Consider the following 25,044-nt stretch of genomic DNA (forward strand, 5'->3'; position numbering starts at 1 on the left):
AGTTACAGTATGTGCTGCCGTATTCCCTCATAAATTTTCCTTTCTATTCCTAATCAGCCAGTCAGCGTTAGCCTCACATGGGAACCATGAAGCACTTTAAAAAGGAGCCTGGGACGTTTTGTACTTAAATGAGTCATGGGTGTGCCGGGTTTATTCCTGGCCTACCAGCAGAACCACACAGCAGAACCATTCTTCTAAGTGGCACTGGTCCTCTCCGAGGACAGACTCGGCACAGAGTCACTTCTCCTTGGACCACAGCTGAGTTCTCTTCCAGGATGAGTCTGTGGAAAGCCTCCATTACTATAATCACACTGACTCTGTTCTAAAACAAGCACACTCCAGCTAATCCATACCCCTCTTTACATCAGCTCTGGTGCACACCTCCTCCAGGAAGCTTCCCCTGACCATCCTCCTAGCTGGGTTAAGTGTCCCTGTTTTTCTTGTTTTGTTTTTTAAATGTCTCCCTTGCATCTTTCAATCACTGCATTTAGCATATTGGTTTATAGAGTTCAGGTCTGCCTCCTGATACTCCCTAGAATTCCTTAAGAGAATGGATTGTATCTTATTTGTATCTCCATAGCCTGGTATATAGTAAGCAGTCATTTAATGATTATGAATGAATGAATGAATGAATGATTTACAATTACTACTTACTAGAAAAGTTCCCGACATGATTGACTGGGAATCAGTCACTGTAAGTTTCTCCAAACTGATCTTGGACTTGGTGATTTCTTGGGGCTTCACTGTGGTTTCTTCCTGTACTCCTGCAGCTACCTCCTCCCGTGCTGCTGCAGCCTTTTCCTCCGTTTTTTCTCTCACAGCCTCCTCCTTCCCACCTTCTCCCCCTTCTTCCTCTTCCTCCCCTTTCTCCTCCACTCCTTCCTCCTTCTCCCATTCTTTCTCCCCCTCCTCTCCTTTCTTCTCTTTCTCTCCCACTCCTCCCCCCTCCTCCCCCTGCTCCTCTTCCTCTTCCTCCACTCTTTCCTCCTCCTCCCAGTCCTTTCCCCCTTCCTCCCCCTTCTCCCATTTCTCCTCCACCCCGTCCTTCTCTTCCCCTTCCTCCTCTCCTTCCTCTTCCTCCTCCTCCTGCTCCCCCTCCTCCTGAGGCTGTCTCCATACTAATATATCATCTTCCTTCAATTTCTGTGGCATACTTTCTACCTCTCTATAATATGAATTATAATCTTCTTCTTCTTCTTCCATTTCTGTTTCTCCATCTTCTTCTGCTTCTTCTAGTGGGTCTTCCCCTGCGTCTGACATTCCTCTTTGTGGAGTTTTCTCTAGAGAAATTTTGACCATAACAATCAGCAGTTCCCATTTTAATTTCCTGGTGCACTAACCTATCGATGAAATGTGCAATGCTGGCCCTGGTTCCTTTCCACGGCAATAAAAATAATTTCATACTCCTGGGAAAGCCTGTCCCAAATCTTCAACATATTGATCCCAGGGCCTCTCGGCTTTCTAGGAATAACTTTAGAGCCCTTTAGCTCACTTTATATATATTCATATTCCCTCAGGCAGCAAAATGATAACCCCGACATTAACGAAAATACTAATAATGTAAATAAGGGCAGAAGCAATGTGCTTAGTGGTTAAAAGCCGGCTTTGCAACCGGCCTCTCCTAGCACTGAACCCTACCTGGTTCCACCACTCACTTGCTCTGTGACCTTGGGCAAGTCCCTATACCCCTCAGAGTCCAAATTTGCTCACAGGCAAAATAAAAATGAGAGCCCTAAATTCTGGGGTTGAGATGCCATGTCAAATGCTCAACGCAGCTGCAGCAGAGTGGCTGAGAAAGGTGGCAACTGTTTACAAAGTTTAAACGCTTTCTAGCATAGTCTCTGGTTTATTCCTTCCGCCAAACTTGAGTGTGAGGCTCTGGGAATTGAAGGGACTTACTTACTCAGATCACACCGCTAGAAAGAGGCAGACCTCCCTGACGCTTGGTTCCTGCATCTCAAAAATCATTACTATGATTTCCAGCAAGGGGCCCTCAGCACGAGGCCTGCGCCCACTGCAAACTTTGCCAGCGCATCTTGATGCGCGGCTTCGGGGGAGGGGCGGAAGGAAGGTGTGGGGGCCTGTTGGGGGCACAACGCGCAGCTCAGGTCTCTCCGAGGCCGCCCCAGGCCCGGCCGGGGTGCGGCGAGCGCCCCCCGCGGGGCACCGGGCCCTCCCGCGCCAGGGCCCCCGCCCCCGACTCACAGAGCGCGCCCTCCGTGGGCCTCAGTGGCCGGGCCGTCCCGCCGCCTGGACCCCTCTGTCACCTCCCCGCCTCCAGCGGCCCTGGCTTTCTCCACCGCGAGCTCCTTAGTTACCGTTGCCACGCAAGCCCCGTCCCCAAGGTAACCGCCGCCTCGGCGACGGGCCGTAAAGCGGGAGGGCTGGACGGTGGTCACGTGCCCAAGGCTCTGCCGTAAGCGGGCCGGCACGCCCCCTGGCGGTCCCCGGGGAACGGGCGCGGCCGCCACTCGGGCCGCGAAATTGGCCTCCTTCCTGGCCGCTTCTTTCCTCCTGTTCCTCCCCCACGTTTTTCCCCCAGGCGCCGAAGTCTAAGAAGCTGCAGCGGTGGATGCTTGCACTTTTGACTTTCTGAAGGCTTGACGAGATGAAGTGAAGAAGTATGAGCTGTTTGGCAAAATTCTCTTTGCCAAAAGCAAACTAAATTTCCCGGTTTCACAGACGCAGCACACAGATCTGCCCTCCACACTTTCTCTACGTGTTGTGTGCAGTGTTTTAGCTGGCTGGGATTACACGTTATATAGGTTACATGATCTTGCTGTTCTGATCACAAAATGTTTCTGCAAAACCAGCTTCATTGAATCTACTGGGATCACTTCAAAGTGACTCTCAGAATCTCAAAGAGACGGCACACGTGGCCATCCTGAGGTTTCTAAAGGGAGACTTGGCAGGAAACCAGCCAAAGGCACTGAGGCAGAAAACTCTTTGGTCCTCTCATTTTAGGACAGTGTGAATGATGCTCCCTATCCCCCACCCCCAGGCCCCACCCAATGCTGGTTGATTAATAATCATACATATCAAAAAAAAAAAAAAAAAAGGATCAAACTGATGGTACAAGCTGTGTTTATTATAAACTAGGATTTATAAAAAAGAGATTGGAAAACACACTTGAAACCAGAACACACAATTTAAACAGTAAACACTGGTAAGCGTGGCATGTTCTATGCCTACAAGGGGGGAACACATGTGGAGGTACAGCTAGAATACAGTTTGGGGCAAGAACTCAACAGGAAGGCTTTCCAGTTGAGCGATGAGAATCCATGCCTCGAAGTACTGCCCCAGTACTGACTCCTGTCAAGGCAAGCTGGTTTCTGTATCCAATCCAAGCAAATCCACTCCCAAGGAACACAGGCATGCCAACAGAATGGGCCACACCTGACCTCTGAAACAAAGTGGTCTGCAAGAACTATGGAGATAAACGTGGTGATAAGGCGAAGAAAGAAAGACACAGGGTCACTAAGAATCACCGAAACCCGTGCTGTCACGTGGAAGAGAGAAAATAAAAGGAAGGAGGCTGATTCAAGAAGTCAGATTGGCACACACTGCTGGTTCCCCTTAGCCATCGAGCACACCTTGGCAGTTTACAAGCTACTCTTGATCTGAGCGGATGACCAGGAGGTTCAATTATAAAAAGTCAAATCAGAAGACAATTTGCAAGGTTTTTTTTATTCAAGAAACAAAGGGAGCTTGCTGCCCTCTGGTGGGATACAGAAAAGGAAGCCGACACCATGGTGGGCTACCTGGGGAGCCTCCTGGCTTTCCCTGCTCTTCCAGGGAGCAATTTTGGCCCTGGATGTCCAACTGCTGGTCCATCTGCCAAGGATGCAATTTCTGTATCCAGAGCAGCAATGCCACAATGCAAATGCAGATGGTGCAGCCTGAGTGTTTGGAAACCTCAGTCACTAAGGATGACATTGCTGAAGTACTGTTGGCCTAATCTTGACTTCAGCACCACTGTTGGTTTGTTTTGTCCAACCCCGGTTTTTGTTTTGTTTTAAAGCAAGCCGTGTGCCCTATGTGGGGCTTAAACTCAGAACCCCAAGATCAAGAGTCGCATGTTCTACCGACCTAGCCAGCCACATGCCCCTGTTCTGTCCACTTTTTTTTTTTTTTTAAGTAATCTCTATACCCAACGTGGGGCTTGAACCTACAACCCTGCGATCAAGAACTGCAAGCTCCACTGACTGAGCCAGCCAAGCGCTCCTGCCTGACTTTCTAAAATAATGTTCTAATTTCTGTCTGAGCTTTGGTTTGGGAGGTTCATAAGAAATTCAGTTAGGGTGATAACATGGGTCATATCAGCACTGTAAACCTGTGTTTATTTGGGGGAAAAAATCCTAAAAGAATAAAGACATATTGGCACCTGCCAGAATAATTCCAGCCCACTTGCCCACAATCCAGATGGCTCCCACTTAGGGCCATGGCCTAATATGCAAAAGATGCCAACTACAAACCAAGTTAACAATGTCTTAATCCCAAGAGATTACACTGGGAGGCCATAGTATTTCCACTACCCAGAAGTTCAGGCTTCCAGCCTCTTCCAGATGCTTAAGCTTCAGGGAGAGAAAAGAAGGAAGAAATCCCCACCAGACCCACGTCCAGGGCAAGGGAAGATGTTTTCTTATTACGGTTCCCCAGAGGCAATCATCTTTGCAAAGGAATAATGTTGCAGCTGGAAGAAAAGAAAAAGGAACAACGTAAGTTTGGCAACTCCATTTAGCAAGACCAGAAAGTGAGCCGTCTGAGTGTTTCATCCACATTCTTTAATTCTTTTATTTAAAAAAAAATTTTTTTTTAAATGCTTATTTATTTTTGAGACAGAGGGAGACAGAACATGAATTGGGGAGGGGCATAGAGAGAGGGAGACACAGAATCTGAAACAGGCTCCGGGCTCTGAGCTGTTAGCACAGAGCCCGATGCGGGGCTCGAACCCACGAACTGTGAGATCATGACCTGAGCCAAAGTCGGACGCTTAACCGACTGAGCCACCCAGGCGCCCCTCTTTAATTCTTTTAAAGCACATGCCCAGTTCTCTGCACCGACAGCACAGAGCCTGCTTCAGAGTCTCTGTCTCCCCCCTCTCTGCCCCTCACCTCCTCACACTCTCTCTCTCAAAAATAAATACATAAATATTTAAAAAATAAAATAAAGCAAATGCCCAGTTAATGAAAGAACCAGAGAGACCAGGGTTCCCTCTGCCTCCAGATCTGCAATCTCATTCCTGCCACAAGCATTTATCAAGAGCTTCTGCAGGCAATCTGGGGAATGCCATCATTTCCCAGTGGCCCCCACCTCCTCCCCACAGCTTTATATCCAGCAAACACCCAGGTGACAACCGACAGTTGCCTTATGAATAAATAGAAATGATACTTTACCCCAGCAGTCCTTTTCCTGCCCAGCGGGTTGGGACAAGTCTAAGCTGGTGTTTCTCCCCTCTGCGGACCACGGTCACATTCAGGGGCTTCTGAAAGGACAATAAGCTCATATATTCAACCTGTTCAGAATCCAAAGAGATTCAGACTAAAATGCCGAGATACTGATTCTTGCACATCAGGCTGGTACGGTGCTTATATGAAGTATAACCCGGCAGTTGTCAAGAGTGTGGGGGACGTGGCACTCTTGGGGCGGCTAATGGGGCTGCAGATTGGCACCATCTTCCTGGACAAACACGTCTCCCCACGAAAAAAAAAAAAACCTTTAAAAGGTGCCTACAAGATACATTTTGCAAAAGTACGAGATGATATATGAACAAAGTGTTCATTCTAGGACTGTTTATAAATTCAAAAACTGAAAACACCCAAAATATCCCTCAATAAGGTATTATTCAAATACAGCAGAGTGAATTAAGCAGTTTTGGTAAAAACAAAACAAAACGAGCAAAACACGAACCCATGTGAATACATGTTTTTTATTTTTTTACTTTTATTTTTTTTTTTGTAATTTTTTTTTTCAACGTTTATTTATTTTTGGGACAGAGAGAGACAGAGCATGAACAGGGGAGGGGCAGAGAGAGAGGGAGACAAAGAATCGGAAGCAGGCTCCAGGCTCTGAGCCATCAGCCCAGAGCCTGACGCGGGGCTTGAACTCACGGACCACGAGATCGTGACCTGGCTGAAGTCGGACGTTTAACCGACTGCGCCACCCAGGCGCCCTGATTACTTTTATTTTTTTCAAGGAGGCTCCATTCCCAATGTGGGGCTCGAACTCACGACCCTGAGATCAAGAGTCACATGCTTTACGGACTGAGCCAGCCAGGCGCCCCTCAATATACGTTCTAAAAGGACATAAAGATTGCTTCATGCATACAAAGGTTTCTGGAAGATATACGAAAAAACTGTTAACAGTAATTACTTGCAGAAGAAGCACTAGGAGTTTGGAGTGAAAGATGACATTTGCTTTTATATCTTTCCATTCAATTAATTTGTTTTTACTATGTGTATGTATTACTTTAGTGTGAAAAATTAAAATAGCATACCAAGGAAACTTATGAATTACAACAAAGTGCATCAAAATCTAGAACTTTTGTGCATCAAAGGACACTACTGACAGAGTCAAAAGTAACTCACAGAATGGGAGAAAATACTGGCACATCATATATCTGATAAGGGATTAATATCCAGAATAAACAAAGGACTCCTACAACTCACAATAACAGCAAACAGCCTGATTAAAAATTAAGCAAAAAACCTGAGTAGACATTTCTCCAAAAAAAGATAAACAAATGGCCAAAAAGCACATGAAAAGATGCTCCACGTCACTAATCATTAAACAAATGCAAATCAAAACCACAATGAGGTGTCACTGCACCTCCGTTAGGATGGCTACTATCCAAAACCAGAAAATGACAAGAGTTGGTGAGGATGTGGAAAAATTGAAACCCGTGTGCACAGCTGCAAGAGAATGCAAAATGGTGTCGCTGCCGTGGAAAACAGGGTGACTGTTCCTCAGAAAACTGAAAGCAGAATTACTACATCCTGGGAATGCAAGCTGGTGCAGCCACTCAGGAAAAAACAGTATGGAGGTTCCTCAAAAAACTAAAAATAGAACTACCCTACGACCCAGCCATTGCACTACTAGGCATTTGCTTTTGTGCATCAAAGCACCACGAGATACAGGTGTTGAAGGAATAAAGAAAACGTGGTCTATCCATACAATGGAGTATCATTCAGCCTTAAAGAGTAAGGAAACTCTGACACACACAACAATACGGGTGGACCATGAAGACATGATGCTAAGTGAAATCCACCAGCCACAAAAGAAGAAATACTGTCTGATTCCACTGATAGCAGAGGCATAGAGACAGAAAGCAGATTAGTGATCACCAGAGGCTTGGGGAGAGGAGAATGCAAAGTTAGTGTTTAACAGGTATAGAGTTTCAGTTTGGAAAGATGAAAAAGTTCTGGAGATGGATGGAGGGGATGGTTGCAGAACAACACGGATGTACTTAAATGCCAGAGAGCTGCGCACTTAGAAATGGTTAAAATGGGTTGAGTGTCCGACTTCGGCTCAGGTCATGATCTCACGGTTCCTGAGTTAGAGCCCCACATCAGGCTCACTGCTGTCAGCCTGTCAGCACAGAGTCTGCTTCAGATCCTCTGTCCCCCTCCCTCTGTCTCTCCCCCGCTTGCACTCTCCCCAAAAATAATATTAAAAAAAAAAAAAAAGAAATGGTTAAAATGGTAAATTTTATGGTATGTATATTTTACCACAATTTTTTTTAATTAGGGCAGATCTATCAATGTAATCTCTGAAATGTGACAAAATAGAGCATGAAGACAAAAACCAAAAAGATGCCATTTTTCACTCAGATGGTCAAAGAATGAGACTGCCAATAAATAACACAGGGGAGAGGGGTCAAGAAGCAAGCCCTCACATACACTATTACAAGAAAATGTGAACTAATCCAAGCTTTTTGGAGGACACTGTGACATCTATGAAATCTATAAATGGGCATTGCCTTCGACCCAGTAATTCCACTTCTAGAAATCTCTCGGACAGAAACCCTCCCACAAGACAAGAATATTCACGACACCATTGTTGCTGATGGTCAAACCCTGGGAACAACCTAAATGTTCTGTGTGGAGGGATGGTCAAATAAAAGGTGGTAGACCAAGCAATGGAATATGGTGAAGGTAGGTACGTACCCACACGGAAATCCCCTCAAAGGGTAGGGGGAAATCCAGAACAGTATGTACGGTAGGTCTTGTTTGTCTTCTTTTTCTAAATCTTTTTTTCATGTTTATTTTTGAGAGGGGAGGGGAAGGAGAGGGGCAGAGAGAGGGAGACACAGAATCCAAAGCAGGCTCCAGGCTCCAAGCTGTCAGCACAAAGCCCGACACAGGGCTCAAACCCATGAGCCGCCAGATCATGACCCGAGCCGAAGTCGGACACGTAACCGACTGAGCCACCCAGGTGCCCGTCTTCTTTTTCAAAAAGCAATCACTATGGACATATTCATTCGCACTTAGGAAATATATGAAAGATACACTGAGTGCTTTGTTTCTAGAAACAATACCCTTAGACAAACTAGAAACCCAGAGGTCATCCTTGACATGGGCTAGGTGTCATATTAAAGCCTATGTACTTCCATCCTAAAAGTCTCCTAGATTTATCCACTTCCTTCCACCTCCAGCCCATTCACCAAAGCCACCATCACCTCTTGACCAGGCTGCTAAGACTGTCAGCCCTCCAATCAGCTCTCTACCTACCATCTGGAGAAATCTTTCCAAGACACAAAGCTGCTTACATCTGTTCCTCTCAGCTTGCAAATGTACGTATGGCTCTCTACTGCTCCTCAGGAAAAAAGAACTACATCTTGACTAGGGACCACAGGGCCTCATGCATTCTGGCCCCTGCCATCCTCCCGGACCTGCCTCCTCCTCCCTTCCTCTCTCCCCCTTGCTCTGGTCTCCAACCATCTCCTCCAGTCCTCCCACCTCAGGGCCATGACCCTGCTGGAAAACTCCTCTCCCCGCCAGTCTCCAGCCTTGAACAACTTCTAACACTCACAGGTCACGTCCTCGGGAACCTTATCCTAACCCCCATCGTTGCTCTCCTAGCCTCCTCAATCTTTTCCTTCATAATACTCATGACAGTATAGAATTACCTTGGATTAATGCTGGTCTCTCCCACCAAAGCATCCCCGAGGCAAGGGCCTTCTGTTTACCTTTGTTGTTCCCACTTTAGCACCCACACCTTGTCCAGCACTCAAACAGAGCAGGGAGGGTCCTCGGGAGGGAGAGACTCAGGACTTTTATCCTTTCCTCAAAACCTTTTGCATTAAAAGTGCATTATTTTTGGGGCGCCTGGGTGGCTCAGTCGGTTAAGCGTCCGACTTTGGCCCAGGTCATGATCTCACGGTTCGTGGGTTCGGGCCCCACGTCGGGCTCTGTGCTGACAGTTTGACGCCTGGAGCCTGCTTCAGATTCGTGTCTCCCTCTCTCTCCGCCCCTTCCTAGCTCACACTCGCTCTCTCTGTCAAAAATAAATAAACTTAAAAAAAAAAATTTTTTTTAAGTGCATTATTTTTATTTATGTGAGATATAATTCACATACCATAAAATGCATTTCAAAGTATACAATACAGTGCATTTTAGTATATTCAGAGATTCGTACAACCACTCCCACTATCAATTCCAAGACATTTTCATCCCTCAAAAGGACCCCAGTACCTATTAGCAGTCACTCCCGATGCCCTCCTCCACTCAGCCTCTGGCAACTACCAACCGGCTTCCTGTCTCCGTCCATCTGTCTGTTCTGGACACTTCACATAAATGGAATTCTCAGATATGCAGCCCTCTGTGCCTGGCTTCTTTCACTTACCACAAATCCTTTCAAGGTTCATCCATATTACAGCAGGCCAGCACTCCATTCCTTTCCACAGCTCAATAAAATAAACGTTGTTTATACTAAAGATGACTTTTTTTAAAATTTCAGATTTGTTTTCCTTTGAAAATACATGCATTTGACCCAGAAAGGCAGCTTTAGGAAGTTATCAAAAGAAACACAGATAGAGATTGGTCTACAAGAGTGTTCATTTCCAGGGGCGCCTGGGTGGCGCAGTCGGTTAAGTGTCCGACTTCAGCCAGGTCACGATCTCGCGGTCCGTGAGTTTGAGCCCCGCGTCGGGCTCTGGGCTGATGGCTCAGAGCCTGGAGCCTGTTTCCAATTCTGTGTCTCCCTCTCTCTGCCCCTCCCTCATTCATGCTCTGTCTCTCTCTGTCCCAAAAATGAATAAACGTTAAAAAAAAAATTTAAAAAAAAAAAAAAAAAAAGAGTGTTCATTTCCAGGTTTCCCTAAAATTGGAAACCACCTAAATGTCTAATAACAGAATATAGTGTTTTTTTGGTTTCTTCATCATTTTTCTTTTTTTTTTTAATTTTTTTTTCAACGTTTTTATTTTTTATTTTTGGGACAGAGAGAGACAGAGCATGAACGGGGTAGGGGCAGAGAGAGAGGGAGACACAGAATCGGAAACAGGCTCCCGGCTCTGAGCCATCAGCCCAGAGCCTGACGCGGGGCTCGAACTCACGGACCGTGAGATCGTGACCTGGCTAAGTCGGACGCTTAACCGACTGCGCCACCCAGGCGCCCCCTCTTCATCATTTTTCTACGGACACAGAGTGGACCCTTGATTCTCAAGTCGGGATTCTGGTTCCAGGAGGATCCAGGGCCCTGAGGGGGGTGAGGTGTTCCAACCCCAGCAGCTCAGCTTTTTTTATCTATTTGATATATTGGAATTCCCCGAGAAATTTCATTTGAAGAAAAGGTTCTGTCGCTTAAAAATGTTCAATGACTACTTTTGTAAGGAAGGATTTATAGCGTTATTAACTATAGTCACCATGCTGTGCATTACAGTATATAGTAATGTTGTACAGCATATTTGAAAGTTGCTATGAGAGTAAATCTTAAAGGTTCTCATCACAAGAAAAAAATATATAACCATGGTGATGGATGTTAACTAGACTTATGATGATCATTTTGAAACATATACAAAAATGGAATCATTACGCTGTATACCCAAAACTAATATAATGTTATATGTCGATTATACCTCAGTAAAGAAGAAAAAAGGGGGGGGGGGCTCACAGATCTATGAAGAGCTTAAGAATATATTTAACTAGAAAAGACAGACTCAAAACCAGTAGCTGTTATCACTAATCACCAAAACTGGAAACAACCTAAATGTCCCTCACTGGTAAATGGGTAGGCAATCTGGCGTTCACCTACACGGTGCAGCACTACTGAGCAACAAACAGGAGTGACTACACGCACGCACGACGTATGAATGAATGAATCGCAGACGCATGATGCAGAGTGAAAAGAAGCCAGACTTAAAGGGCCCTATGTACTGGGCAGTTCCATTGACAAGCCATTCTAGAAAGGGTGAAATTACAGGGCTGGAGCACAGCTGAGCGGTTGCGTGGGGTGGGGGCTGGGGGAGGGGTTCGCCACCAAAGGGCATGGGGCCGTTTCGGGGAGGATGACAGAATTGCTCTGTATCTTCATTACGGCGGCAGTTACCAAACTAGGTACGTGTGTCAAAACTCACAGCACCGCACAATAAAAAGGGTAAATTTGGCTGTAGGTAAATTACACCTTAATCAAGATAACCAGGAGCTCTATATGCTGGTATATGAACAGACTGACCCTGGAAGGACACACAGCTGGAAAGTGGCTACTTCCGGAGGAGAGGGAGATTCTCCATCATGTGTTCTTTGGTTCTGCCTTAAACTCAGGTTATGTATTATCTCTTCGAGAAAAAAAAAGTCATATTTACAAAACGAACCAGTAACAATGATCCCAGACACCTGCAAGTTTTGAAGTACGTGCACCAAGGTGTGCAAGAGACATGAGTAAACCATAACACGAGGAAACTCCAGGGAAAAGGAGTGAAAGATCAAGAGAGACGCTGGGTAAACATAACAGAATGAAACTACACCTGCACCACTTCCAGGAGCCTCACTGGCAAGACAGGACAACAAAGGGACAGCAGAGGGACACGACCACAGGACAAATAGAACGGAAGGAGACGGTACGGAAAGAGACGGCACCAAAATGAAAAGCTAACAAACTAGACAAGTGGTCACTGAGCAAGTACAGAAAACACAAACCCTGTTTAATTTACCCCTATAAATTAAAGAAAAAAAAACACTTCCCAGTAATCAAAATCACCATAAACTAAGTTAAAAGACCAGGAGCTAACAGGAGAAACATATGTAATGTGAAAACAGGCAAAGGTTTAATATCTGTTATGTTAAAAAAATTCCTGGGGCGCCTGGGTGGCTCAGTCGGTTAAGCATCCGACTTCGGCTCAGGTCACGATCTCACTGTCCATGAGTTCGAGCCCCACGTCGGGCTCTGTGCTGACTGCTCAGAGCCCGGAGCCTGTTTCAGATTCTGTGTCCCCCTCTCTCTCTGACCCTCCCCGTTCATGCTCTGTCTCTCTCTATCTCAAAAATAAATAAACGTTAAAAAAAAAAATTAAAAAAAAAAAAATTCCTACAAATCACTTTTTTAAAAGGACGAATACCCCAGTGAGAAAAAAATATATAAACAATCCACAGAAATCAAAATATGACCATTAATGCACGTAAAAAATAAGGACACTCAACCTCACTGGTAACCAGGAAATTACAAATGAAAATAAGATGCCACTTTCGCAAAAACGTTAAAAGTAATAGAGAGTTCTGTTGATGACGTGATGCTCTCAGGCACTGCTGGTCAGGGTACAAATTAGTAAAGCTTCTTCAGATTATCTACTGTAACTGTGTATAATACACTGAGAGCCTGTAAGTACTTTCTGGTATCAATGTCAAGAAACAGCACATGAACAAGAATGTATGACCGTTCGTGCTGGTAAAAAACCGGCAATCACCAAAACGTCCACTGATAAGGCAGGGGATGGACAAACTGGGGTCCACTCACACAACGGACTGCTGTGCAACAGTGTAAAACAGCAAGGTGTGTGGAAATGAAAAGACTTCCAAGAAACACTGCTGAATGAAAGCAGGGATAGGAAGGAGGAAGGGGTATTTACATAGGGTGGCTGCAAAGGTCTTATACAGGTGTCATCTGTACAAGATGAGGGATGGGCCTAAGGGAGAAAAAAAACACTCCAGCAGGTGCAAAGGTGCTGGGCCTGAGCAACATCTCTCTGAAGGCAGTAAAGACCCCAGCGACGATTCCTGGCCCTAGCGATTCCGGGTTACTGACCGGATGTGACTTCCAACTCACCCCCTCGCTGTGTTGCACCACGTTGCCAATGTTATGCAGAGACTGGAAGTTTTGGGTGTTCACAGAGCCAAACTCCACAATCTCATCATCCACTTGCAGACCCTAGACAGAGAAGAGAAAATAGAAAACGAGGGTAGAGGTTAAATGTGCTTCTGGTTTCTTTACCCTTCCACATCCAACTTTAACACCCAGGCCAAGAACGTGTTTTCTACAGGGGAGAATGGCAGGCACAAAGCAAAGAGGTCAGAGGTTTAGCGACTGCACATGGGAGAGGGTGGTGGATAACTGGGCCACCTCCCCCTGCAGGTTCCTTCTGGGACAGATCTAGTGAAAGGGGGCCACATCTGCCCAATGTCTGATAAAAGCTGGGGTTGTACAGGCCTTCAAGAATGAGGGGAAAAACCAAATGCTGCCTTCTGGGGTCCCGACCCAGGTTCAGGGGCAAGAAGAGGCAGAGCAATCTGAGCTTATTTTGTTCAGGGGTCAGAATTTAGACCAGTTTGTCCTAAAGGTCCCCAGACAAGCAGCCACAGGCACAAGGCTGACCCAGGGCTAGTGTGACCCTTTCATTCCAAGAACACAGACCAGGATTCATTCACTCCTTCAACTTATATTTGTCGCGGGCCAACTACAGCCTGTGCTCGATGCTGTAGAAGTTAACGAGTAACGAGTACAACGAAGCTTCTGTGTAACTTAACGTCTTGTGACCATTAAAGATGGTTGGCAGGCCCTGGCTCCAGGACCCGGTTCCATAACTGAGGAGCAATGTGTCCTGGCACAAGTTACTTCAGAGCTCAGGGGCTTTTTTTCATGGGCAAAATGGGGGTAGAGATTACTGCCTATCCCAGAAGGTGGCTGTGGGATTAAAGATTAAATATGCAACCACATAAAAACTTGAACATGATGTTCAGAGTAGCATTCTTAATAATTGCCAAAAAAAAAAAAGGAAAAAAACCAAATGTTAACTGGTGAATGGATAAAAACAATGTGATGCAGCCATACAATAGAATATTAATCAGCCATAAAAAGGAAAGAAGGGGGTCCCCGGGGGGCTCAGTTGGTTGAACATCCGACTTTGCTCAGGTCGTGATCTCAGTTTGTGGGTTCGAGCCCACATCGGGGTCTGTGCTGGCAGCTCAGAGCCTGGAACCTGCTTCGGAGTCTGTGTCTCCCTCTCTCTCTGCCCCTCCCCTGCTCATGCTGTCTCTCTCAAAAACAAATAAACATTAAAAAAATTTTAATAAATAAATAAAAAAGGAAACAAATAGGGATACATGTCCCATCAGGGATGAACCTTGAAAACATGATACTAAGTGGACAAAGCCAGTCATAAAGCATCATACATTATATGATTCCATTTACATAAAGTATTCAAAATAGGCAAATTCATAGAGACAGAAAGCAGACTTGTGGTTCCAAGGGGCTAGGGGAGATGGGGCTAGGGGGTACAGGGTTTCTTTCTAGAATAATGAAAATATTCTAAAATTGATTGCAGTGATAGATACATAGCTCTGTGAATACGCTAAAAGCCATGGAATTGCATACTTTTTTTTTTGTTTTTTAGTTTATTTATTTTTGAAAGAGAATACAAGCGGAGGAGGGGCATGGAGAGAGGGAGACACAGAATGTGAAGCAGGATCCAGGCTCTGAGCTGTCATCACAGAGCCTGATGTGGGGCTTGAACTCAACAAAGTGCAAAATCATGAGCTAAGCCACAGTCGGACGTTTAACCGACTAAGCCACCCAGGTGCCCCGGGAAATCATATACTTTAAGTGAGTAAATTTTACAGTGTGTGAACTGTATCCCAGTAAAGCTATTTAAAACTTTTAAAAATACACCAGGTAAGATCTGTAACTCATTCGGCAGGACAGCCAGTGCCCAGCAAGGATTCAGTAAATGGTGGCTACCGTTGCCATTCTCGTGTCTATTACTCACAGCCCAGCTAAAATACGCACAACAAGAGATCCTCTTTCCCTCTCTAGCAATATTTATCACCTTCTGCCTTGTGTCCCAGGCCTCTCCCTGACCAGTCAGTCTGGTGGGAAGCTGGGACTGACTCCTCTCGAAACCCTGGCCCCAGCACAGGGCCGGGCCCCCAGGCCTTGGCCAGTGCTTGCCAAGTGAGTGGGTAAAGTGAAGCCGCAGCATGGAGAGATGACAAGTCTGTGTCCACAGTCCCACCCGGCCCGCACCCCACCCTAAGGCTACCTGACCCACGGCGCTCTCTGGCTATGGATTTCCGTGGCCAGGTTCTGGCTTACCGCGATGCTGGCCGGGGAGCCAGGGCTGATGCTGTTCACTTTGGCGAAGGCCTGAGGGGGGCTGAGGCCCTCGCTCTGGTCCAGGTTGCGGCTCATGGCCTCTTTGTGGGCCTCAGCCATGTCCCGGGCCTGCTTCTCCTTGTCCCGAGCATGCAGCTGGTGCAGGGCTTCCTCCACCTGCTTCATGACCGCCTTGTGATCATTCTGCAGGCCTGGGAGGAGAATGCCGTATCAGGGGACAAGGAAGACAGCGGAGGACATGAGACTCCCACATTCATTCCCTGAATATTCAACAAGCACCTCCTACATGCCAGACACTGGACTAGGGGCTGAGGACAAACGTGTGGCCGAGACAGGGGACTACCCTCACGAAGCTCAGTCTAGCAAGGGAGGCAGCCACAGAACAAGTAAATTACAGTCACATCTGATGACTGTGATGAGGGCTGGCCAGCCAGGACCTGACCTTTTTAGTCTGGGAGATGAGGGGAGACTTCCCCAAGGCAGCACCGTTTCAACTGAGACTTGAAAGGTGAGCAGAGGAATCGTCCCGCTTTACTTCTCACCTAATTCCTCCGGAACGAAAAATGATGCCTAAGTCTACTCATACACGGCAAGTGATGTTCGGTCTGAGACCTAACAGGACAAAAGCTGGAAATGAGGAACCGTGGGGTAAAACCCTCTGATTTTTTTCAGTACTGATGGGTAATTCAAAATGTTGCAAAATAGGGCGCCTGGCTGGTTCAGCCAGAAGAGGCTCTTGATCTCTGGGGTTGTGAATTCAAGCCCCACGTTGGATGTAGAGATTACCAAAAAAAAAAAGATGTTGTGAACCACGATGCCAGTGAGTAAGTCACCGCAGCAGGCCAGTGCAGCACTGGCCTGGTTGGCAGCATTTTGATAACTTTCTAAACCTAAAAACAATTTCCTCTATTTCCTTCATTCAAGCCAGGTCACTCCCAAGGTTCCCTTTGAGGAGTTTCAGAGGCCAGAGCCGCCAACCAGCACTGCCCACCAATCCACGTCCAGCATCTGCGGGGTCACGGACTTTCAGGCTTTCCAGATGCCCTCGACTGGAAGCACACATGGCCACCTGACCTGGTTCCTCTGCCTCTGTCACTTCGAGGGAAGGGGAGGCCCTCAGGCATAATGGGACTCTGGGACCCAACCCACAGGAGCAGACACAAGAAAAGAACCCAGATTTGAGTAAGTAGAGACATATGCGTGGGCAGGAAGACTTAAAACGGTGTCAACATATAATATGTGGTCACTGTCTGACTAGAAAAGACCCCCTGGACAGTAAGCTCCACAAGGACCCCCAGAACCTTCAGCAGCGCCTGGCACATGGTAAGTACTCCATATATAGCTGCCGGGTGATGGAATGGATAACTTCACTTATAATCTATTGCAATTCTAATCAGAATTCCAAAAAAAGTTATTCTCTTGGACAAAATGTTTCCAAGGCCTAGTTCAAAAAAATAAATTTGCAACTATAACAAATTCAGTATAGTAAGATGTTAATAATAGGGAAAGCTGGGGACTGCATGGGACCTCTGTTAATATGTTTCCAATCTTTCTGTAAATCTAAAACTGTTCTAAAAAATAGAATCCATTTTTATTTTTTCTTTTTTTTAATGTTCATTTAGAGAAAGAGAGAGAGGGCAAGCATGCATGAGCAGGGAAGGTGCAGAGAGAGTGTGAAAGGGAGAATCCCAAGCAGGCTCCACGCTGTCAGGGCAGAGCCCTTCTCGGGACTTTATCTCACAAACCATGAGATCATGACTTGAGCCAAAGTCAAGAGTCCGACACTTAACCGACTAAGCCGTACATACAGCCCCCACCTCCCCTCCCCAAATCCATTTTTAAAAATACAAGAGGAGCACATGACTGGTTCAGTTGGTGGAGCATGTGACCTGATCTCAGGGTTGTGAGTTCAAGCCCCATGTTGGGTATAGAGTTTAGAGTTTACACACACACACACACACACACACACACACACACACAAAACAAGAAACTTCTGAGAATAATTTTTCAAAAGATTGATCAGCACTGCTCAACTAGATTCCTTTTTTTTTTTTTTTTAATGTTTATTCAGTTTTTGAGAGACAGAGTGCAAGCAAGGGAGGGACAGAGAAAGAGGGAGACACAGAATCTGAAGCAGGCTCCAGGCTCTGAGCTGTCAGCACAGAGCCCAACACGGGGTTTGAACTCATGAACTGCAAGATCATGACCTGAGCCGAAGTCTGACGCTTAACCAACTGAGCCACCCAGGCGCCCCACAACCAGATTCTTAAATACAATAAAGTCATTAAGACGGTGTGACACCGGGGTGCTTGGCTGGCTCAGTCAGAAGAGCATGTGACTCTTGATCTCAGAGTCATGAGTTCAAGCCCCAAGTTGGGTGTAGAGATTACTAAAGAAATAAACTTAAAAAGACAGTGTGATATTAGCAAAGAGATATATCAACAGAACAGTGCAAAAAACTTGAGACCTAAATATGTCTAAAAATTCTCTATGTAATACTGCTAGCATTTCAAATGAATGGAGAAAGAATAGGCTATTTAATAAGTGGTGTTGGAACATCCGGGTAACCACCCGGAAACAAGTAAGTCAGTGCCCTCTCTCACACCGTAGACTCCGCTTCTCAAATTTCCCCCAGAATCCTAAGTGCCGAGGAAAGCAGGCCACATCCCTGGGGAGTCTGAGGGTTTAGCCAAAAGCCCCAAATTTCCCTCAGTCTGATCGTCTTAATATGGCTTTTCCCTACCCTGTATCTTCCCTTTGTTTCAATACAAAGATGGCGTGCTTCTTTCCCCCAAATCTTCGAGGCAAAGTGACACTCTAAGAAGCTGTTCTGGGATCACACTGCAGCTTTGAGGAATGGTCGGCACCTTGAGCGGTGTCTCCTGCGGTTACTCGCGACCCCAGTGAGCAGCTCAGCTTTATACCACGACGTGCTGAGGACGGAGTTGAGGTTCACGCACATAAAACGGAGGTCCCTGAGTGAAAAATGTGCACGACAAGTTCCCCTCTAACAGGACTTTGTGGCAGAGGCTGCTGGTTGCCCGCCTGTGACGGGGTGAATAATGGCCCCCAAAGGTGCTCTCATCCTTGTCCCCAGAAGCTGCCCAATGTTACTTTCCGTGCCCAAGGGGGCTTTTTCCAGAGGTGGTTAAGTTCAGGACACTGAATGGGGAGATCATCCTGGATTACCCAGATGGGGGGCCCAGTGTGACCACGAGGGTCATAAGTGAAAGAGGAAGGCAGAGAGTGACAGGAGGAGGTGGGACGGTGGGACCAGAAGCTGGGGGATGACCTTGCTGGCTTTGACGATGGAAGGAGCTATGAGCCACAGGACACAGGCACCTCCAGAAGCTGGAGAAGATAAGGAAATGGGCTCTTCCCAAGAGCCTCCAGAAGGAACACAGCCCTGCCAACACCTCCACCTTAGACCAGTGACACCCATTTGGACACCTTATTATTGTAAGAGTAAATCTGTGCCATTTGAAGCCACTAAGTCTGAGAATTTATTCCAGCAGAAAACAGAGAACTGATACGCTGTCCAAACACTTCTCTCCACTTGTTCCTCAACCACGAACAAATACATGATTTTATTTAGGATCGTGAGATGCCCACCGCGGGGTACATCCCCCAACATGTCTTGCCGGCAGAGGGGCCTAGGAGGCGAAACGGAAGTCACTGCAGCAAGGCGGGGGTGGGCCCCCAGGACAGATCTTTGAGGGGAGGGTGCTGGCTGGCTAAGGACCTTTCGTCCTCCTTACTTTCTTCCTTCCCTCCCTTCCTGCTTGGCGCACAGACACGGTGACCCTAAAGCTAGACATGTCCTAAGGATGGCAGAACCAGGGACGTGGCGGCCAGCCCTGCATTGCCGACCTCCAAACGTCCGTTCCGAGGGACTGAGCGCTTCTGTGTGAGTGACCACAGCCAGGTCACTATCCTTACCAGCTCATACATAACTGCTTTGATTAGGATGGTGAGCAATATTTGACTTGGGCTTCTATTATCATTTCAAAAAAGTTTCCAGAGTGAAGCAAAGTCCTTAAAAACGAAATGAAAAACGAAACCATAAATTTAGAACCCTAGAGGCCAAACCATTTCCTCCGTTCTGAGTCCCTCGATTGGGGGGGGGGGGGAACGGTAAGAGAATCGCATCAGGGCAGAAGAGGGGGAAGCAGATTACTATGGAAGAAGATTTCACTTGTGTGCCTTCAGCCTCGGGAAGGGCCCTGCATGCGCACCACTCACAGACGATGTTGTGCCTTGCGGTCCGGACTTGGTACAGGTCCACATCTGAGCGGGGGTACCCCTCGCAGTCCACCAGCGGCTCACTCATGCCAACGCCTTTTTGCTGGAGGGAAGACACATGGTTAAGGTTTCACAGGTGTGAAGTCCTCCAGACCTCCTTCCCTGTGCAGCCATCATAAAGGCGACAGTAACAGAAGCCGCCACACGCTGATTGCTTAGCACAGGCCACGTACTTTCCCCACATGCTCCCTCAACCACCCTCAAAGTGGGGGGGGCAGGGGAGGGGGCACTATATTTTTTATTGATTTCTAGTAACACAAGAAATGCAGGAATCCAGTCTCCTCTTTTGAAGTCAGAACAGTGCAGATTAAAGCTTTGCAGCTCATCCCCAAGGCCAGCCTCTTGGACTCCTCCAAACACTCCTTCCTACAGCAGCTGATACCTGGCTGGTGGCCTTGGAAGCTGGAGGGGAGTGAAAACCCCAAAGGACATCCAGCTGTGGCAGGCCCTTGGTTCTTTCTGAAAGTAAAAAGAGATCTGAAAGGGATTTCAAAAGGTTTTTCATCCCTCAAGGACACACTGACATCAATTGCCTCTGGGGAAAGGAATTGGGTGGGTGGCTGGGGGACAGGGAGGGAAGAGGGACTTTTCATTTTATACCCTTTGGTAGACTCTGAGTTTTGACCATGGACGTATATTCCCTATTCAAAACAATACATTTTAACATTTTAAAGACTTTTCCTGCGTAAATCAGAGCATAGCGCACAAAGGCAATGCAAAGTGTCGTGTTGTGTGATAGAGGGTAGAGATTTTGCAGTCAGACTTTGATTTTTTTTACGTTTTTTTTTTTAATGTTTATTTATTTTTGAGAGAGACAGAGACAGAGTGTGAGTCGGGGAGGGGCAGAGAGAGAGGGAGACACAGAATCCAAAGCAGGCTCCAGGCTCTGAGCTGTCAGCACAGAGCCTGATGTGGGGCTCGAACCCACAAACCGTGAAAGCATGACCTGAGCTGAAGTCAGATGCTTAAACGACTGAGCCACTCAGGTGTCCCAGTCAGACTTTGATCTGAATCCCAGTTTTGCCTCGTACAATCTGGGTGCCCTTGGTTAAGACTCCTCTCCAAGCCTCAGCCTCCTCGATTATCAAATGGGAATAATGGCACTCACCTCCCTTCCCACTCGCGATGAGAATTAATGAGTTGACCTGTGTGGACAGCTTAGCACAGTGCTAGGCGCACCCGCAGTGGGGTGAACAGTGGCCCCCAAAAGATATGCCCCAAGTCCTAAACCCCCAGAACCTGTATATGTGACTTTATTTGGAAAAAGGATTTGGAGATGTAATTAAGGCTCTTGAGATGAGACTCTCTTAGATTCAAGGTGGGCTCCAAATCCAATGACAGGTATCCTTGTAGAAATGGAAGGGAGATCCAGGACAGGGGATCGTGTGACCAGGGGCAGAGACTGGCGTTATCCAACTGTAAGCCGGGGATGGCTGGCAGCCACCAGGAAGCAGGACAGGGACATGACATGGAACAGATCCTCCCTCCGAGCCCCCAGAAGAAACCAACCCTGCTGACATCTTGACTTTAGACTTCTGGCCTCCACAACTGTGAAAGACTAAATGTGTCATTTTAAGTCACCCTGTTTGTGGTAATTTGTTACTGCAGCCCTAGGAAATTACTACGCATAAAAGTAACAAGTGTCACGGCTGTAATTATGGCAGCAGCAGAAAAGGTGCCCAGGATACATATATGCAGGACGAAAGATTCCATTCACTTCTCTATCTGGAAGCCACTGAGTTACACCTACTGTTTCTTGTTATTAACTGAAGTCCATAGTTTACCTCAGCCTTCACTCCTAGTGTCTTACATTCTATGAGTTTGGACCAATGTTTAATGAATGTACCCATCATCACAGTGTTACACAGGGTATTTTCACTGCCCTAAAAATCCTCTGTCCTCCACCTATTCATCCCCACCACTACCCCTGATCCCTGGCAACCCCTGATCTTTTTACTGTCTCCACAGTTTTGCTTTTTCCAGATTCTGGTTGGAATCCTACAGATGTAGTCTTTTCAGACCGGCTTCTTCCAGTCGGTAATATGCAATTAGGGCTCCTACACATCTTTTCAGAGCTTGCTAGCTTATTTAGTTTTAGCACTGAGTAACATTCCATTGTTTTGAGATACCACAATTTATTTATCTATTCACCTACTTAAAGACCTCTTGGTTGGGACTCCTGGGTGGCTCAGTCGGTGAAGCATCCGACTCTTGGTTTTGGCTCAGGTCATGATCTTGAGGTTGGTGGGATCAAACCCTGCGTCAGGCTCTGTGCTGACAGCATGGAGCCTGCTTGGGATTCTCTCTCTTTCTCTATGTTCTCTGCCCCTCCTCCACTTGTGCTCACTCGCTCTCTCTCTCAAAATAAATAAATAAACTTAAAAAACAACAACACCTCTTGGTTGCTTCAAGTTTTGGCAACGGTGAAAAAAGCAGCTATGAACATCAGGAAGGTTTTCGTGTCAACATGTCTTCAACCCCTTTGGGCAAACAGCATGGAGCACAACTGCTGGATGGGTGGTAAGAGAATGTGGAGCTTTGTAAGAAACTGCCCTACTTTTGCATCCCTATCAGCACGGGATGAGAGTTCCTCCACACCCTCACCAGCATCTGAAGGTGGAAATTCTGACACATACATAGTACATAGTAGCACCTCGCGGGTGTTTTAATTTGTATTCTCTGATGACTTAGGACGTGATGCATCTTTCTATATGCTTCTTTGCCATCTGTAGATCTTCTGTGGTGAGGAGTCTGTTAAGGTCTTTGGCCAATTTTTTTTTTTTAATGTTTTTTACTTATTTTCCAGAGACAGAGAGACAGAGCACGAGCTAGGGCGGAGCAGAGAGAGAGAGAGACAGACAGACAGACAGACAGACCGAATCCAAAGCAGGCTCCAGGCTCTGAGCTGTCAGCACAGAGCCCGATATGGGGCTCGAAACCACAAACTGTGAGACCATGACCTGAGCCAAAGTTGGATGCTTAACCGACTGAGCCATCCAGGTGCCCCCTTTGGCTGATTTTTTAATCAAGTTATTGTCTTTTTAGTATTGAGTTGGAAGAGTTCTTCATATTTTCTGGATCCCTTGTTAGGTAACTGCAAATATTTTCTCCCATTTGGTGAACTGCCTTTTCCCCTTCTTGACTGTGTCTTTGGAAACACACATTTTAAATCCTGATAAAGTCCAATTTATCTACTTTTTCTTTTGTTGCTGGTGCTTTTGGCATCACATCTGAGAAAGCTTTGCCTGATCCAAGGTCACAAAAGTTTATTCCTAGGCTTTATTCTAAGAGATTTATAGTTTCTGCTGTCCCCTCTTTTTGAAAACAAACATAGAGCAGGGCTTCAAGCTTCAAGCTTTTAGCCAGTGATGGTAGCTAATGACAAGGAACGAACATATTATAGCACCCTGATACGTATTTTTATTTTATATTAAAGGGAAGAAAATCCCATTTTTCCCCATATGCTGTAGAGCTATAAAATTTTCATTTAGGGGCGCCTGGGTGGCGCAGTCGGTTAAGCGTCCGACTTCAGCCAGGTCACGATCTCGCGGTCCGGGAGTTCGAGCCCCGCGTCCGGCTCTGGGCTGATGGCTCAGAGCCTGGAGCCTGTTTCCGATTCAGTGTCTCCCTCTCTCTCTGCCCCTCCCCCGTTCATGCTCTGTCTCTCTCTGTCCCAAAAATAAATAAAAAACGTTGAAAAAAAATTTTTTTTAATTTTCATTTAAACTAAATCAAGTAAAAAAGTGGATCAACTTAAAGAAAAATACCAAGGGAACAACAGTACAGGAGGTATATGGAGACAGCATCTGCTTGAGGTAGAAAGTAACTAAAGTTTGGGAAACTGTTAGCATAATGTTGAAAACACAAGTTCTGGATTGAACAGGCTTGATATCTGAATCTCACTTTGAGACTTTAAGTAAGTGACTTCCCCTTTCTGAGCTTCAGGGTAACATCCTAACTTCACAGGGTGGTTGTGTGGATTTCATGATCTAACACACAAGTAAACCAACACTCTTCAGGCATACAATCAGCACCAATAAAATGGTACCCTGGCCTCCGTATGATGCCTCTATCTTACTCCCATCACCTAAAATGCATTCCATCCACCCTACATAAGATGTCTTTTATTCTTCCTCTGCAAATTGATTTGTGGCTTTACACTAAGTGACATAAGAAAAACTATCAGTTTGGTAGCCAGACGACCAGGGAACTAGACCCACCACTGCCACTTCCCAGCTACATGACCCTAGACTAGGGTTCGCCTCACCCTAGGCCTCAGTTCCCTCCCTATACAATAATGATAAAGAGCCTTACCTGTCACTCAAAGCTCGGTCTTTAGACCAGCAGCATCAGCAGCGCTGGGAATTTGCTAGAAACACAGCATCTGCACCTGCGCTCCCGAGCTCATCAGAAACTGAAATTTTAACAAGATCCCCAGTGCTTGCCAAACACACGAAAGCTTAGGAAGCTCTGACGTGAGCGGGTTAGCAAAGCACAGATCTTCGGTACACGGTCAACAAGGATTGACGATGCTGGTGACATCTGAAAATTTATTAGCTCTGTGACCCAAGGCACGTTTAAGTAACGCCTCTGTTTCCTCATCGCTAAAATGGGGAGAGTAACAGCCTCAAAAGGTTACTGTGACGGTTAAATGAGCTCATCAACGTAAAGCAATTAAAACAGCGCCCGGCACACGGTAAGCGCTCCATAAACCCATGCTACAGCACCAACACCGATTATTCTTAATTGCTAATATTACTTGCCTCCTGCCGACAGAGGCCGCAGTTGCCGCGCCTTGGGCTTCCCAGGGAGGGAGAGACACACAGTTGAGAGCTCAAGCACAGGCCTCCCCTGCCTCCCAGTCCTCCCAGAACCGGGTGCCAGGTCAAGAGGCCCCGGGCTCCTCCTACTCCCGCCAGGGAACCCCGAGCCCACACTCACGCTCTCCAGCACGTCATAATTGGCTTTGATCTGCGCCTCGATCTCCTCCTTGCGCCGTATCAGCTCCTGGATGTCGCTGACAGTCACTCCACCAGCCTGAGAGGAGCCTTCGCTCTGCCCGGTTTGCTCCTCCGACATCCTGGATCTCCGCGAGGTATCCTGGACTCCAGGCTTCCCGGCTTCCTGACTGCGGACGCCTGAGGGGACTACGGCTACGGATCCGCCCGCGGGCCAAACTTCCTCGGACATCAGCAAGCGCG

General features: G+C 46.7%; 2 protein-coding genes across 4 annotated transcripts in view; both read right to left on the bottom strand.

The window, feature by feature from the left end:
• Window positions 1–2,338, bottom strand: part of CFAP251 (cilia and flagella associated protein 251) — a 66,757-nt gene extending 64,419 nt beyond the window's left edge. For all 3 annotated transcript variants that reach the window (XM_043557514.1, XM_043557513.1, XM_043557515.1), the window contains exons 1-2: window positions 2,206–2,338; window positions 655–1,280 (exon numbers count right to left, since the gene is read on the bottom strand). In XM_043557514.1, coding sequence (XP_043413449.1) covers window positions 655–1,260 — 606 coding nt within the window. In that variant the 5' untranslated portion in view covers window positions 1,261–1,280; window positions 2,206–2,338. The remainder of the gene's footprint in view (window positions 1–654; window positions 1,281–2,205) is intronic.
• Window positions 2,339–3,067: 729 nt separating this feature from the next.
• PSMD9 (proteasome 26S subunit, non-ATPase 9) lies at window positions 3,068–25,033 on the bottom strand. The gene is made up of 6 exons (XM_043557517.1): window positions 24,785–25,033; window positions 19,784–19,886; window positions 15,521–15,732; window positions 13,259–13,360; window positions 5,397–5,485; window positions 3,068–4,693 (listed from the first exon to the last, which is right to left on the bottom strand). The coding sequence occupies exons 1-6, from the start codon at window positions 25,031–25,033 to the stop codon at window positions 4,666–4,668; spliced, it is 783 nt and encodes a 260-aa protein (XP_043413452.1). The 3' UTR covers window positions 3,068–4,665.
• Between the last annotated feature and the right edge of the window lie 11 nt (window positions 25,034–25,044).

Source organism: Prionailurus bengalensis, chromosome D3 (genome assembly GCF_016509475.1).
Source record: "Prionailurus bengalensis isolate Pbe53 chromosome D3, Fcat_Pben_1.1_paternal_pri, whole genome shotgun sequence".
NCBI classification, from domain to species: domain Eukaryota; kingdom Metazoa; phylum Chordata; class Mammalia; order Carnivora; family Felidae; genus Prionailurus; species Prionailurus bengalensis.

What these genes read in the sequence shown, in the direction of transcription:
- PSMD9 (XM_043557517.1), bottom strand. Translation starts at nt 25,033, where the DNA reads ATGTCCGAGGAAGTTTGGCCCGCGGGCGGATCCGTAGCCGTAGTCCCC. An exon ending in CGCAAGGCACAACATCGTCT is followed by an intron (nt 15,733 to 19,783) that starts GTGAGTGGTGCG and finishes TTCTCCTCCCAG; the next exon opens with GCCTGCAGAATGATCACAAG. An exon ending in TGGTGCAACACAGCGAGGGG is followed by an intron (nt 5,486 to 13,258) that starts GTGAGTTGGAAG and finishes TTGTCCTTTCAG; the next exon opens with AAGCCCCTGAATGTGACCGT.